At 42.9% G+C, this 13931-nt stretch overlaps 4 protein-coding genes across 4 annotated transcripts; all 4 read right to left on the reverse strand.

Moving 5' to 3' along the window:
- Positions 1-553: 553 nt before the first annotated feature.
- LOC104805998 (GLABROUS1 enhancer-binding protein-like) lies at positions 554-1840 on the reverse strand. The gene has a single exon (XM_010530715.1). It carries the CDS (start codon positions 1838-1840, stop codon positions 554-556), a length of 1287 nt encoding a protein of 428 aa, XP_010529017.1.
- A 536-nt stretch (positions 1841-2376) lies between these two features.
- Positions 2377-4954, reverse strand: LOC104805811 (methyl-CpG-binding domain protein 4-like protein). The gene is made up of 3 exons (XM_010530489.1): positions 3750-4954; positions 2810-3006; positions 2377-2728 (listed from the first exon to the last, which is right to left on the reverse strand). Exons 1-3 carry the CDS (start codon positions 4884-4886, stop codon positions 2608-2610), a joined length of 1455 nt encoding a protein of 484 aa, XP_010528791.1. The 5' UTR covers positions 4887-4954; the 3' UTR covers positions 2377-2607.
- A 610-nt stretch (positions 4955-5564) lies between these two features.
- On the reverse strand, positions 5565-7144 carry LOC104805999 (G-type lectin S-receptor-like serine/threonine-protein kinase At1g11300). The gene is made up of 6 exons (XM_019201514.1): positions 7137-7144; positions 6978-7032; positions 6694-6904; positions 6351-6588; positions 6120-6270; positions 5565-6021 (listed from the first exon to the last, which is right to left on the reverse strand). Exons 1-6 carry the CDS (start codon positions 7142-7144, stop codon positions 5713-5715), a joined length of 972 nt encoding a protein of 323 aa, XP_019057059.1. The 3' UTR covers positions 5565-5712.
- Positions 7145-12101: 4957 nt separating this feature from the next.
- On the reverse strand, positions 12102-13821 carry LOC109116333 (G-type lectin S-receptor-like serine/threonine-protein kinase SD1-13). The gene is made up of 3 exons (XM_019201515.1): positions 12798-13821; positions 12638-12703; positions 12102-12145 (listed from the first exon to the last, which is right to left on the reverse strand). The coding sequence occupies exons 1-3, from the start codon at positions 13819-13821 to the stop codon at positions 12135-12137; spliced, it is 1101 nt and encodes a 366-aa protein (XP_019057060.1). The 3' UTR covers positions 12102-12134.
- Between the last annotated feature and the right edge of the window lie 110 nt (positions 13822-13931).

The raw sequence follows: 13931 nt of genomic DNA on the forward strand, positions 1-13931 counted from the left end.
CGGCCTCGCCCGTTTATGATGGTTTTGAGTATGAATGTATGTGTGTGAGTTTGAATACCTTTGAAAATGTATCTATCTATTTATATATATATATATATATATTGCTCCGATGCCAGAGAAATCTAAAGGTAAAAGTTGAAGCTTGCCTGAAACAGGATGAAACCCTCGTTGAGTGCAGCTGGTCCCGCTCAAAGTCTGGTGATAAAACAACACACCAAGAGAGTGTTCCAAAGCAAAGGAGAAAGAAGCACGAGCTTGACAAAATGTTGGAAAGATTTACGTGAAGAATATGCTGATGAGAAAATGTTGGAAAGATCCACAAACAGACAGAGGGAGAAAGCTTTGAGAGGCATAAAAGGCAAACCAAAACCTGAACGGCATTCTAATGGAGGAACAACAACCACTAATGACTAATATTAGTTAAGAACATGTCAACACAACACCATGTCACTGACATATTATCTAAACGGTCCTAGAGGTTTAATACTACATCTCCACATTTCAAACAAAACATCACACACACACACATATATATATATATCACCATTTATACCTAATGGCCAAAACCAGCCACGTTTGCCTTCACTGCCTCGAATATCAGCCTCGCCGCCTCGCCAATGAACTCATTCCGCTGCAAAAGCAGTTCCATCTGACCAGCCCGGATCTTCTTCCACTTCTCCTCTAATTCTCTCTTCTTTGCTCCATCAACCATATCCCAACCTTCCATCACTGCAAGCTCATTAAATCCGTCATCGTTCTCCATTTTCAACAAAGATGCCATATCTCTGCCTGTAATACCCATGTTCTTGCAACCTACGGGAGCAAAATTACTCACAACCTCTTTATCTTCTTCCATTTTCGCCTCTCCCCTCTTAGGTGAAGCAAGAACAACCCGAGCTTTGGAGCTCCCTCCCTGATTCTTCTTCGACTTGGCTGATTTCTGCGCAGATTGCAGAGCTCCATCGCTACCCCATATTTTCTTCCACAAATCAAAGGCCTTTTGATCATGGGCCTTTGAATAAACACGGTCTTCTCCGTTCTTCCCCATCTTAACTGACTTCTTGACCGATTTCTCAAACTTCTTCCTCAATCTCCTAATCTTATCAAATAGCTGAGCTCTAGTAGCGTTAAAATTGATAGATTTCTTCACGAATTCACAGAATGCATCCGTATGATCATAGGGGTCTCCATTATTAGCTGTGAATTCGAGCATACCTCGTAGTAAAGCGATCTCATCCTCTTCACTAAATAATCTCTGAAACAGCTGCTTCTTGGAATCCTCTCCCGTTTTCTTACTCTCACTGTCATCGGGCTTTTTCACGTCTTCCATCTTCTTCGCCCTCTTTGATGCGTTACCCTCTTTCCCCATCTCCGTCGAGGGGCGCTTGGCTGCGGAATTCGCCGGCAAACCCATTGGCTTCGATACCTTGCCCTCTTTCCCCAGCTCCGTCGAGGGGCGCTTGGCCGCGGGATTCGCCGGCAAATCTACAACATCCGATCTGGGTTTGTTAGGTTCTCGCGTTGGTTTGGTAGCGAGAGGCTTCACAGCATCGTTGGTGATTCTCTCAGGCTCAGATTCCGACTCAGACTCCGTCTGAGAACCGGACTCGGATTCAGACTCCGAAGCTTCCGGCTTCCGATTCAGATTCCTCGCCGCCACCGGAGCTGTAGCCTCCGGCCTCTTCTTCACCGGAGGGTCGACTTCGTCATCGGAAGCTAGCCCCTCTTTCTTCTCGTCCTGATCCGTCTCTTCCTCAGATGAAGACTCTACTTCATCTTCGTCTTCACTTGAAGACGCAGCAGGGGGGCTCTCGACGGGATCAGGCCGCTTCGGTGCCATCGAACAGGGCTCGTCGTCAAAGGTTTGGAAGACACAAAGAAAATTAGGGTTTTCTCGTTCGAAAGATGAGCTGATGCCCGATGGAGCCTCTAAGGCCCTGAGAGGGTTACTCGAAAGTTATATGACCGAGTCAAACAAAAGATCTTTCAAGCAAAATAAAATAAACAAATCATCTCTTGAGAAACGGGATTAATTACCATTTTATATAATTTCGTTGTATTTGAAATACTGACAACAATATTGTAAAATGGTGGCAATGACCACATGCTTCAAAACTGATTTCAGCGGAATAATTATGACACAGATAATTTAACAAAAAAAATTACGGCATAGATAATAATATTGGACCGAGAATAATAGTATCTTAGGAGAAATATTTATTAAGGATTGAAGGAATACTTAAACGATAGAATTATCTCATTTAAAAAATTTAAGAGGATTAATTTACATTGTTCTAGTATCGGTTTTGTCACAAAAAAGAATATTTTTCACATAAACTTTTTTTTTTGGATTACATAATTAATTACCAAAACAAATAACATAATAAAATGATGAAATTAAGCCTGCGTGTTTGCATTGTGATTTGAGCCCAACTTCGTTACATTATATTTTCCCCGCAAAAGATGAGAATTTACATCGGAGAAACACCAATCAAAACAACCACCCGACATAACATGCTTCAGACAAAAAAAAAACAGTGAAGAACATACCACTGTTCCCCCCCCCCCCCAAAAAAAAAAAGAAGCTCTCCATCACAAATTCTATAGTTATTCCACATAGCTCTGCGTGTTACAGAGGAATGCCCAGTAATAATTTAGCATATGATCAGTTGGTTTCACCCGATCCCACCTTCCCGTGCAAAATATCGCGTAGGCGTCGGCCGCATACCTGTATACTCCCGTATGCAGAGACTGTGAATACTCGAAAGGTGGCATCCGGAGAAGACGAAGAATGAAACCGAAAACTTACTTTCCAATGCCATGTAGTTGAGTGACATGGGTCCAGCTATCTTCGAGATACTCGTGGGAAAACCGCTGTATCATGGCCGCTCTCTTCTTCTGCAGTCCAAGTGTCTTTATGATCTGCTCTATCTCCTCTGTTCGAACTTCAGTTGCTGTCTTCGCGTCAGGACACAAAGCAAACAAGTCTGTTATGATTCTCCGAGCCTGCAATCAGTTCAAGCCTTGCTCCTGATGAGCATCCACATCTTTTTTGGAAAGGGGAAAGAAATGAAACAGAAACAGAAACAGAACCAACTCTTCAAAGATAGTTCTACCAAACTCAACAAGAACGGGAACCTGCTTTTCCCCTTGGAAGGTTTTGGTCGGTGTTACCAGTTTCGGGTCACCACAGTTCATTCTGCTAATTCTGATTTTAATGGATAGCCAATCAAAACACTCATCAGACCCAGGACTACATTAAATATGCACCCAAAATTTGATAAGGTTTCTTTCACATGCCAAATCTGTTTCATAATATGAGACTGCAGAGATTCCATATCAAGAAACTAAAAAAAGTTCCAAAACCAGTGATGGCTTCCTACTGATTACACAAAAAAGTTTAGAAACGCAGAGCTTTTCCAGTTTAGAATGCTCATTATGCAATAGCCTGCAAAAAGATCTATATTATTTGACCATTGAATCCATTTTTGGTTTGTGCAGAAACGGAAAAAGAAAAAGAAAAGAGAAGGGGAAGCCCCCTGTCTCAAGAATGATTTGAGTGTGCTAATTACATTCAGAGATTAAAAAAAGGACGTGCAATAACAAGGACCGATCATTCATTAGTCACACTTATACACCTTATCTGATTTGATAACCAACCAAGGAGACAAAAAGGCAAGCACTTTTAAACAATTCCTATAGTCAGAACACCATTTTGAAAAGGGGTGAAAACAGAAATAAGGGGAAACCTGGGCACCAGAAGTTCTGTTGAGAAGCATACATATGACCATCACCCTCCATGGATCATGCCAATGATCTTCTTGAATTAGATTATACTGGGAACGAGGGGGCACCCACATGTCATCTGGTGTTTTCCGCATGTACGCCTCATCAACCTTCTGAGCACGAGAAAGAACAGGAGACACAAGTGGCGTTTTCCTCACCCGTGTACTCCTTTCTTTCACTGGGCTTTCCTCCGTGTTTATGTGATGGAAATACCTTGAGACTTTCACGACTTCAGAACACTGACACGAATTTCCTAACGCATTTGACTGTTCTGAACTCGCTGCCTGGAAGTACCGAGAAACCACTCGGACTTCAGCTTGAAGTTCACTGCTTCTTTCCCTGCTATTCCTTCTTTTCTGTGAAGAAGAAACACTGCTAACATCATTTCTGTCTTCTGGTTTCCCCAATGCAATGCACGAGGAAATAACATCAGTTCTTCTCTTAATTCTAGGATTGGCCTCTTCATCCCCTGACTTATTGTAATCACATGCATTTCTTTCACTCCTCAGCTCAGAACCACCTTTGTATGCAAACCGAGAGAGCAAATCATCCAAGTTCTTCAACAGATTCACTTCAAGAGAAACCGAGTCATTAGTCTTTTGACTCTTCTCTGTTACTTCCTTCTCAACGCTGCCATGGCAATCATCATCACCGTTACCAAAATCAAGAACCAAATTCCGCTTCCCTAAACGATATTCCGTGCATCTCCTAAAATTTTTACAACCCCAACAACCAGTAACTTTGTCGAAATATACCCATCCCTCCTCACCGACTGCAGTTTCTTCTTCTTCTTCTTCTTCTTCAACTCTTCCTACCCTATTTCTGCTCTCGTCAGCGCAACCCAAATCTCGAATTCCGCCGTCATCCTCACTAAGCAAACGAATCGATGGTATTTCATCCCTTACCTCGAGAATTGGGTCGGTCCTGATTCTCTTTTTCTTCCTCTTCATGTTCCTTTTATGAGTTCGATCATGGAGATAGGGCGAATCCACCGGAATCCTGACCAGGGAAGAAGAATCCGCGTCTCCTAGAGATTTCTTCGAGAAATACGGAGAAACAACCGTGGATTTATTCTCCACTCTATTCTCCCCTTCTTCCATCTAGTCTCTTCTTCATTAGCATGAACCCTAAGGCTGATTTTAACCAATTTTGTTCTCCTATAATGGTTTTTTTCTATATGTAATTCTTCCCCTTTGTTATTTCTCGGTCAAACCCAGAAAAAAATTCTTAAACTTTACCGCTTACTAAAATTAAACTTTATATTTAAAATATAAAATATGTTCATTAAAAAACTTTAAACTATACAACAAACTAACAAAAACAAGTGCAAATGAAAGGAAACATTTTGGATGCGTTATTTGAATTTGTGAAGAAGAAGTCTGTCAATTTTATTTCGTAGTTCCTTATATACTGTATCTATATAATACGATATACATACGTCGCGCATTTTACTCACATAACTGACTTGATCGTATCTATTTCTTCGGTATACCACCGAAAACATAACCTAATAATTTTTTTAAAAATAGCGATATTACCATTAATGAATTCGTATATTTTGCTCGTTCGAAAACAATTTTGTTATTACGATTTCATAATTAATTCGAAATATAATTGCGATTAATTCTGACAAAAAATTCATCTGTCAAATGTTAAAAATAACTACATTTTTTTTTCTCATCATACGTACTTTTTATTTTAGTTATATATTAATATATATTAGTCGTAATAAAGTCGTAAAAAATTGAAAAAAAACAAGATATTTCGGACTTTTTCAATCGAGAAGTGATATAAAAATTGAAAAAAAAAATTGTTTTTTTATGGTGCACCGAAAAAATAGGTGCACTCAAGTCAAGTGTATCATTTGAGTAAAATACGCGCGTCAATTACATAATTAAAAAATAAACATTCCGTCGGCTTCAACCACTAGTGCCCAGTGATTGATGAGATGGTCACATTGTTGATGGAGACGTTACGGTCACGTGGCTCGGAGGATTCTGCGTTTGTAACGCGCCATCTCGGTATAAACGCGGGTGGCTTTGGCTCGGGGAGGTCTGCGTCTTCTGCACCGAGCATCCAAACCACGGCTGAAACGCTCGGCCTATCGGTTGCAAGATCCTGCACGCACAAAAGGCCGACGTGGATGCATTTCCGTACTTCCCTTTCAAAACGCTCCTCGTAGAACTCGGGATCCGCAAGATCGACAACCTTGTCTTCGTTCCACAGCCTCCACGCCTGTAAAAATCGAGCTCAACGTGAGGATCTCGGGTTTTTTTTTTTTTAAGAAAATCAAGAAACTGCAAGTAAAAGTACTTGTTTCAGTGCTGAGTTACATGAGTTAAAAGGTTCATGGCTTCCTCGTCGTCGAGGAAACCTGAGTTTCTTCTCCCGCTGATGATCTCTAACAGTATAACGCCTAAACTGAAAACATCGGATTTCTCTGAAAACAATCCTCCCACTGCGTATTCCGGCGACATATATCCGCTGCAGAAGCAAAATTTCCGTTCAAACGGTAAAGTTCAATGAGAGATAGATACTTAGATATGGTAGAAAGGACTACTTACTATGTCCCAACAACTCTCCGGGTATTGGCTTCGCCTTCGTTCCCCCGGAAAACCCTTGCAAGCCCGAAATCCGAAATTTTCGGGTTCAGATCTTCATCTAACAAGATGTTGCTTGCTTTCAGATCTCTATGTATGACTCTTAGCCTTGAATCCCTGTGAATGTACAAAAGACCTCTGCATATTCCTTCGATTATGCTGAAGCGTGTCTTCCAATTGAGAAGTTTTCTGTTTACCGCGTCTGAATTACGCAGCGGTGGAACGTAAAAAGAGAACGTCAGCTTCTGTTGACAGACCTTACAATGAGTTGCAGATGGCAAATAGGTGCAGAAGTGTTTTGAGTTACCGAATATATACGAATCTAGGCTCTTCTTTGGCATGAACTCATAGACCGACATCCTCTCTTCTCCTTCAATGCGGCAGCCGAGTAATCTCACCAGATTCCGATGTTGCAACTTAGAAATCGCTACCACTTCGTTCACGAGTTCGTTGAGTCCTTGTCCCGATGCTCGTGAGAGCCTCTTCACCGCGATATCTCGCCCTTCTTGTAATTTCCCCTGAAACCAAACTACCAAAACCGTCAAGACAAGGCATAAAACATATATCAGAAGAGAAAAGAGTCGTTCTTACCTTGTAAACAGGACCGAAGCCTCCTTGCCCGATCTTGTTATTGTGGACATGATGGCTTCAATAGGAGAAATGGCAGACAAAGGCAATTGGGGATCAATTTTTTATTTGAAAAAAATGAGAACCATTCGAGGTGATTAGTTGGTGGCATTCATTCTCCACCACAGCATTGCTCGGACGTTTGGCTATAAATAGCCACCTTAGTTGCTGCCTAAATCATCACCAACAAGCATCAAAACACAGAAGAAAAATAAGAGTCTGAGTTGAAGAGTTTTCTTCTTCAACAAGAAATCTCTTTTGGGTCCTTTTTTTGAGGGTTTTCAGGGTTTCTTTTTTTGGGTATCCAAGAAATTTGTTCGGTGAGATTCTTGGATACACTTTGGTTATTTTTCTTCTGAGTGTTACGAGAGAAAGGGTGTTTCTTGGGAATTTTGGGAGTGAGGTTGAGTGTGTTTTTTTTATTCCACATTTGTTCACCGATATAGTGGAATCTGTTTTTTCTTCCTCGCTGTGGACGTAGGCATTCTGCCGAACCACGTTAAATTCCGGTGTCTTTTATTTTCTCTCGTTAGATTCCATCGTCTCGTATTTGAGACCCGGTACGCTTCCGCACAACAATTGGTATCAGAGCCGCGGTACCTTTTACCAAGGCACGGGTCGATTTGAAAAATAAAAAAAAAATTGTGATTTGGAGTTATGGCCCAGGAGACCACCGAAACACCGGCGGTAGTTGCAATTCCACCAGTTGGCTCATCATCGTCGTCGACCGTCCGATCCTCGGCGTCATCGGGAAGGACGGTGGTGACGAATGCGAAGATCGAGGTGGAGAAGTTCAACGGGACCAATAATTTCAGCTTGTGGCAAGGCGAGATGATGGATGCGCTTTATCAGCAAGAGCTTCTCGTTGCTCTTGATTCGGGTCCCGTTGAACTTCTCCACCTCGATCTTCGCATTCGTCACCACCGTCCTTCCCGATGACGCCGAGGATCGGACGGTCGACGACGATGATGAGCCAACTGGTGGAATTGCAACTACCGCCGGTGTTTCGGTGGTTTCATGGGCCATAACTCCAAATCACAATTTTTTTTTAATTTTTCAAATTGACCCGTGCCTTGGTAAAAGGTACCGCGGCTCTGATACCAATTGTTGTGCGGAAGCGTACCGGGTCTCAAATAACTCCGTCACCAGCTTGTTGAACTCCGATAGGTGGTTGTACATCGTAGTGCCCGATTGGTACTGCAGGCGGAACAACTTCTTCTTCAAGTACAACCGGTTCTGGCAACTCTTCGTCAGGAACTGCTTCTCCAACTCTCTCCAAAGTTTGCTTGCAGATGTCTCCTTCATATAAGGGAGTTTTAGCTCCCTTGTTAAACACGATTTCCTTCTGATCCTTTTTCCGGATCTCCCGATTGTACAAAGCTGCACATACTTCATCGAAACGGATCTGCTCCTTTCCATGAAGTATCATAGTGATAAGGTTCTCGTATTCTTCGGGTAGAGAGTTCAGGAGGAGAAGAGCCTTATCCTCATCCTTGACCATTTCATCAAGGTTTTCCAAGCCTATGCTGCTCGAGGTCGTGAACAGACTCATAAGCCTGGAAAGAAAAAGAAGGGTAGATCTCGCTCAAAAGATAGACTTGCGAAGGATGAATGTGCCTTTTGTCATGAAACTGGGCACTGGAAAAAGGATTGTCCAAAGCTGAAAAAGAAAGAAAATGGGAAGGTCGTTTCAAAGTCGACTTCAGACGCCTTTGTCGCCAAACATGAAGATGACGAGTCAGAGTTCGTATTGATCGGCACATCGTCAAAATCTCACTCTGACGAGTGGATTATGGACTCGGGTTGCACCTATCATATGTGTTTCAACAAGGAGTGGTTCTTCAACTTTGAAGAACTAGATGGAGGAGTTGTTTACATGGGCAACAATGACGCTCTACAAGCAACCGGGATAGGTTCAATCCGACTGAGGTGCCAGGCGGAACAACTTCTTCTTCAAGTACAACCGGTTCTGGCAACTCTTCGTCAGGAACTGCTTCTCCAACTCTCTCCAAAGTTTGCTTGCAGATGTCTCCTTCATATAAGGGAGTTTTAGCTCCCTTGTTAAACACGAACGGATTACCCTGAAAGGAGTAAGGAAGAATAACTTGTACTATTTCAAAGGTAGTACGGTTATTGGAACAATTGCTGTTACGACTGGAGAAGATAAGGATTCTGAGGTCACCAGGCTGTGGCACATGCGCCTGGGACATCCTGGAGAGAAGGCTTTGCAAAACCTCGTCAAACAAGGTGTGCTGAAAGGAGCCAGGCTATGCAAGTTGGAGTTTTGTGAGCATTGTGTTCTTGGAAAGCAATCAAAAGTGAAGTTTGGGACGGCTATCCACAACACCGAAGGTATTCTGGATTATGTCCATTCAGACGTATGGGGGCCTACAAGGGAGACCTCGTTAGGTGGTGGTCGGTATTTTGTCACTTTTGTTGACGACTTTTCAAGAAGAGTATGGGTGTACGTGATGAAGACCAAGGATGAAGTGTTGAATTGCTTCCTTAAATGGAAAAATATGGTGGAGAACCAGACTGGGAGGAAGATCAAGCGTCTCCGAACAGACAATGGAAGAGAGTACATGAGTGATCCACTAGCCAAAATCTGTCAAGATGATGGCATTGTCAGACACTTCACAGTTCGAAATAATCCGCAACAGAATGGGGTGGCAGAACGCATGAACCGAACTTTACTGGAGAAGATTCGGTGTATGTTGTCTAATGCTGGATTAGACAAACGGTTTTGGGCTGAGGCTGTGACGTATGCGAGTCATCTCATCAACCGGTTACCATCTGCTGCAATTGGAGACAAGACACCCATGGAAGTTTGGTATGGCAAACCTGCTAATGATTATGATTCCTTACACATATTCGGTTCAGTTGTTTACTATCATGTGAAGGAATCAAAGTTGGATCCCAGAGCTAAGAAGTCGCTGTTCATGGGGATTTCACCAGGGGTGAAAGGATATCGTGTTTGGTGTCTTGAATCAAAGAAGATCATTGTTAGTAGGGATGTCACATTTGATGAGCTAACCATGTTGAAGAAGCAAGTTGGTGGTACTCAGCAGCAGGTGGAGAGTAGTCCACAGGAGGTGGAGTTTGAGACTGCGAAGTTTGTTCCAGCAAACGAAGAACCTCCTATGGGAGAGGAGGATGTTGAAAATTCTGAAGACGATGAGGTTTCCACCCAAGAGCCTCAGAAGGAACTTCCCATTGCACTTCGAAAGCCGACGAGAACGTTGAAAATGCCTGCTCGATATGCTGCGGTGGCTTTTGCACTTCCGGTGATTGATGCTGATACTCCTATCACTTACAAGGATGTAGTCAAGAGTTCTGAAAGTGAGAAGTGGAAGAAAGCTATGGAGGAAGAGATGGAATCTCTCCGGAAGAACAATACCTGGAAGCTAGCAAAGTTACCAAGTGGAAAGAAGGCGATTGGGTGCAAATGGGTATTTGCAAAGAAAGAAGGATTTCCTGAAAAGACTGACGTCCGCTACAAGGCAAGATTGGTAGCAAAAGGCTACGCTCAGAAGGAGGGTATAGACTACAATGAGGTATTTTCTCCAGTTGTGAAACATACCTCCATTCGGATTTTGTTGGCCTTGGTAGTACAGTTTGATTTGGAGCTAGCACAACTCGATGTGAAGACGGCGTTCTTACATGGAGATTTGGAGGAAGAAATCTATATGACTCAGCCAGAAGGTTTTACCGTTGCTGGTAAAGAAGATTGGGTGTGTAAGTTGAACAAGTCGTTGTACGGACTGAAGCAGTCTCCCAGACAGTGGTACAAACGATTCGATAAGTTCATGATCGGGCAAGGATACACAAGGAGCAAGTATGATCATTGTGTCTACTTCTACAAGTTACCAGATGGATCTTTCATCTACTTACTTTTATATGTGGATGATATGTTGATCGCATCAAAGAGCCAATCAAAGATCGAGAAGCTGAAGGCTCAGTTGAATCAAGAGTTTGAGATGAAAGATCTTGGAGAAGCAAAGAAGATTCTCGGGATGGAGATAAGTAGAGACAGAAAGATGGGCAAGCTTTGTTTGTCGCAGAGGCAATATTTGATGAGAGTACTTCAACGTTTTGGCTTAGATGAAAAGTCAAAACCTGTAAGTACACCACTTGCCCCTCACTTTAAGCTCAATTCAACGTTATCTCCTATCACGGATGAGGAACATGAGTACATGACGAAAGTTCCATATGCAAATGCGGTTGGTAGCTTGATGTATGCGATGGTGTGTACCAGACCCGACATTTCACATGCCGTTGGAGTGGTGAGTAGGTATATGCATAATCCTGGAAAAGGACATTGGCAGGCAGTGAAATGGATTCTGAGGTATATTCTGAAGACCTTGGACTTTGGATTGACGTTTCAGCAAGATGGATCACTTGGTCACTGTGTGGTTGGATATGTGGATTCCGACTACGCTGGTGATTTGGATAAGCGGCGGTCAACGACTGGATATGTGTTTACACTAGCAAAAGCTCCAGTGAGTTGGAAGTCTACCTTACAGTCTACGGTGGCTTTGTCTACGACAGAGGCAGAGTATATGGCAGTTGGAGAGGCTGTGAAGGAAGCTATTTGGTTGCGTGGTTTACTCGGTGAACTTGGAGTTGAACAGAAGAACATTTCTGTATACTGCGATAGTCAGAGTGCTATCCATTTGGCCAAGAATCAAGTCTACCACGCACGGACGAAGCACATAGATGTTCGCTTTCACTTTGTGCGAGAGATTATCGAAGAAGGTATCATACGACTCATGAAGGTGAAGACTCTTGCTAATCCCGCAGACATGCTGACTAAGGTGATCACAACGATCAAGTTCAATCATTGTTTGAACTTGGTCAACATCCTACGTATTTGAATGCCTTCGGGCATTTGAGTGCCATGAGGCACAGTTGGAGACATCCTTTCTCGTTTGGTTGCAGATGGTATCTTGAAGCCAAGGTGGAGATTGTGGACATGATGGCTTCAATAGGAGAAATGGCAGACAAAGGCAATTGGGGATCAATTTTTTATTTGAAAAAAATGAGAACCATTCGAGGTGATTAGTTGGTGGCATTCATTCTCCACCACAGCATTGCTCGGACGTTTGGCTATAAATAGCCACCTTAGTTGCTGCCTAAATCATCACCAACAAGCATCAAAACACAGAAGAAAAATAAGAGTCTGAGTTGAAGAGTTTTCTTCTTCAACAAGAAATCTCTTTTGGGTCCTTTTTTTGAGGGTTTTCAGGGTTTCTTTTTTTGGGTATCCAAGAAATTTGTTCGGTGAGATTCTTGGATACACTTTGGTTATTTTTCTTCTGAGTGTTACGAGAGAAAGGGTGTTTCTTGGGAATTTTGGGAGTGAGGTTGAGTGTGTTTTTTTTATTCCACATTTGTTCACCGATATAGTGGAATCTGTTTTTTCTTCCTCGCTGTGGACGTAGGCATTCTGCCGAACCACGTTAAATTCCGGTGTCTTTTATTTTCTCTCGTTAGATTCCATCGTCTCGTATTTGAGACCCGGTACGCTTCCGCACAACAGTTATCGACAGCGAAATTGTCCGTTGCTGCAGCTAAAACTTGAAACTCGAACATCGAAAACTCTTTCAGCTTGGCTTGATTCATACCGGTTAAATCGCCACTGGTTAAAGCCACCATCCTCTCAAACAATAGCTTTGCATTTCTCTCATTCTCTGTCGTCAATGAATGATGAAATAATCAATGATCAAGCAAATACATTAAGTATTTAAGTGCATATCTCTGGATATAACATTCATGAAATATGACCTCTACGCCCCGTGATTTGCCGGAGTGCTAAAAGAATGCACACCGCAAGGATAAATGCAGCGCCTATCACGGGTATTGAGATTATAATTGGCCGACTGTTTGGAGTATCTGCGAGAGATTTTAACAAGAAAAAAGAAACCCAAATTGATCGTAAACTGAAAGCATATCGAAAGGAGTGAAATGAATGTGAATTGTATATGTACTTACCGAATTCTGATCCCGCTAGCCGCACGTAAAGATCGACGCCATTCCTCGAAAATTTCTGCATGTCTAATAAGCTTCCGCTCCAGAGGAAGCAACGTAATCCTGTATCATAAGCATAAGCAGTGCAAGAACAATTCTGCAGACAACTCCTTCGACACTCGTTTTCATTGCCTTCAGACCGCTGAGGGGAGAAGGGCACTTTCGTCTTCCGCAGCCTCAAGAATCCATCGCCTTCGCCTCCGCCTCCACGACCTCCATTACTGTTTTCTCTTTCGCACTGCAACGGGACCCTTCTTTTGCATCCGTTAGTCCAGTCTCCTTTATTCCACTCTGTATCATTCTTCGGTTCAAACCCTTGAATGCATTCGCAAAGAGGATTTTTCCGGGGGTTGCAGCTCGCGAATTGGCCACATTTGCCATAAACATCGCACTTGGTCGATGGAACATTGTAACCGACGGTCCAATCTTGATTAGCACTGCTCCAGGATCTCTGGAGTAGGGTTCCTTGAGAATCCAAGACAAAATGGTACATTAGGGTATCATTGTCAAACGACAAGGAGACCGAACCTTGATTGTCATTGCTGAAAGTTAACTCATACATGGAGAGATCGGCAGATTCCACATCCCGAGACCCGATAAACCTCTGACCATTCCATGGGCCGCTTCTCCAAACTGTCGTATCGTTGTCCCAGATGAAAATTTCTGGCAATGTCAGAGTACCAAAACCAGCACTGTACCTTCCGGGTGAAGGATCAGAAGGGCTTTTCCAAGAAGTAAGCTTAACATTTTCTCCCGGCCTTACTCCTGTCCCGATCGGCATTCGGGAGATCCGGAAAAAGGATCAGAAGGAAAACAGTTCAACTTCAGCAGGGGAGGCCTATGCTGCTCGAGGTCGTGAACAGACTCATAAGCCTGGAAAGAAAAAGAAGG

Source organism: Tarenaya hassleriana, unplaced genomic scaffold (genome assembly GCF_000463585.1).
Source record: "Tarenaya hassleriana unplaced genomic scaffold, ASM46358v1 Cleome11, whole genome shotgun sequence".
NCBI classification, from domain to species: domain Eukaryota; kingdom Viridiplantae; phylum Streptophyta; class Magnoliopsida; order Brassicales; family Cleomaceae; genus Tarenaya; species Tarenaya hassleriana.

Bases quoted from the DNA above. Each gene is read 5' to 3' on its own strand.
- LOC104805998 (XM_010530715.1), bottom strand. From the start codon at position 1,840: ATGGCACCGAAGCGGCCTGATCCCGTCGAGAGCCCCCCTGCTGCGTCT.
- LOC104805811 (XM_010530489.1), bottom strand. From the start codon at position 4,886: ATGGAAGAAGGGGAGAATAGAGTGGAGAATAAATCCACGGTTGTTTCT. The intron at 3,007-3,749 runs GTTTCCCCTTAT...AACTGATTGCAG, and splicing joins ACAGAACTTCTGGTGCCCAG to GCTCGGAGAATCATAACAGA. The intron at 2,729-2,809 runs GTAAGTTTTCGG...GGGAGTATACAG, and splicing joins CAACTACATGGCATTGGAAA to GTATGCGGCCGACGCCTACG.
- LOC104805999 (XM_019201514.1), bottom strand. The intron at 6,589-6,693 runs GTAACTCAAAAC...TGCGTAATTCAG, and splicing joins CCTAGATTCGTATATATTCG to ACGCGGTAAACAGAAAACTT. The intron at 6,271-6,350 runs GTAAGTAGTCCT...TTGCTTCTGCAG, and splicing joins CGGAGAGTTGTTGGGACATA to CGGATATATGTCGCCGGAAT.
- LOC109116333 (XM_019201515.1), bottom strand. From the start codon at position 13,821: ATGCCGATCGGGACAGGAGTAAGGCCGGGAGAAAATGTTAAGCTTACT. The intron at 12,704-12,797 runs GTCATATTTCAT...CATTGACGACAG, and splicing joins GCAAATCACGGGGCGTAGAG to AGAATGAGAGAAATGCAAAG.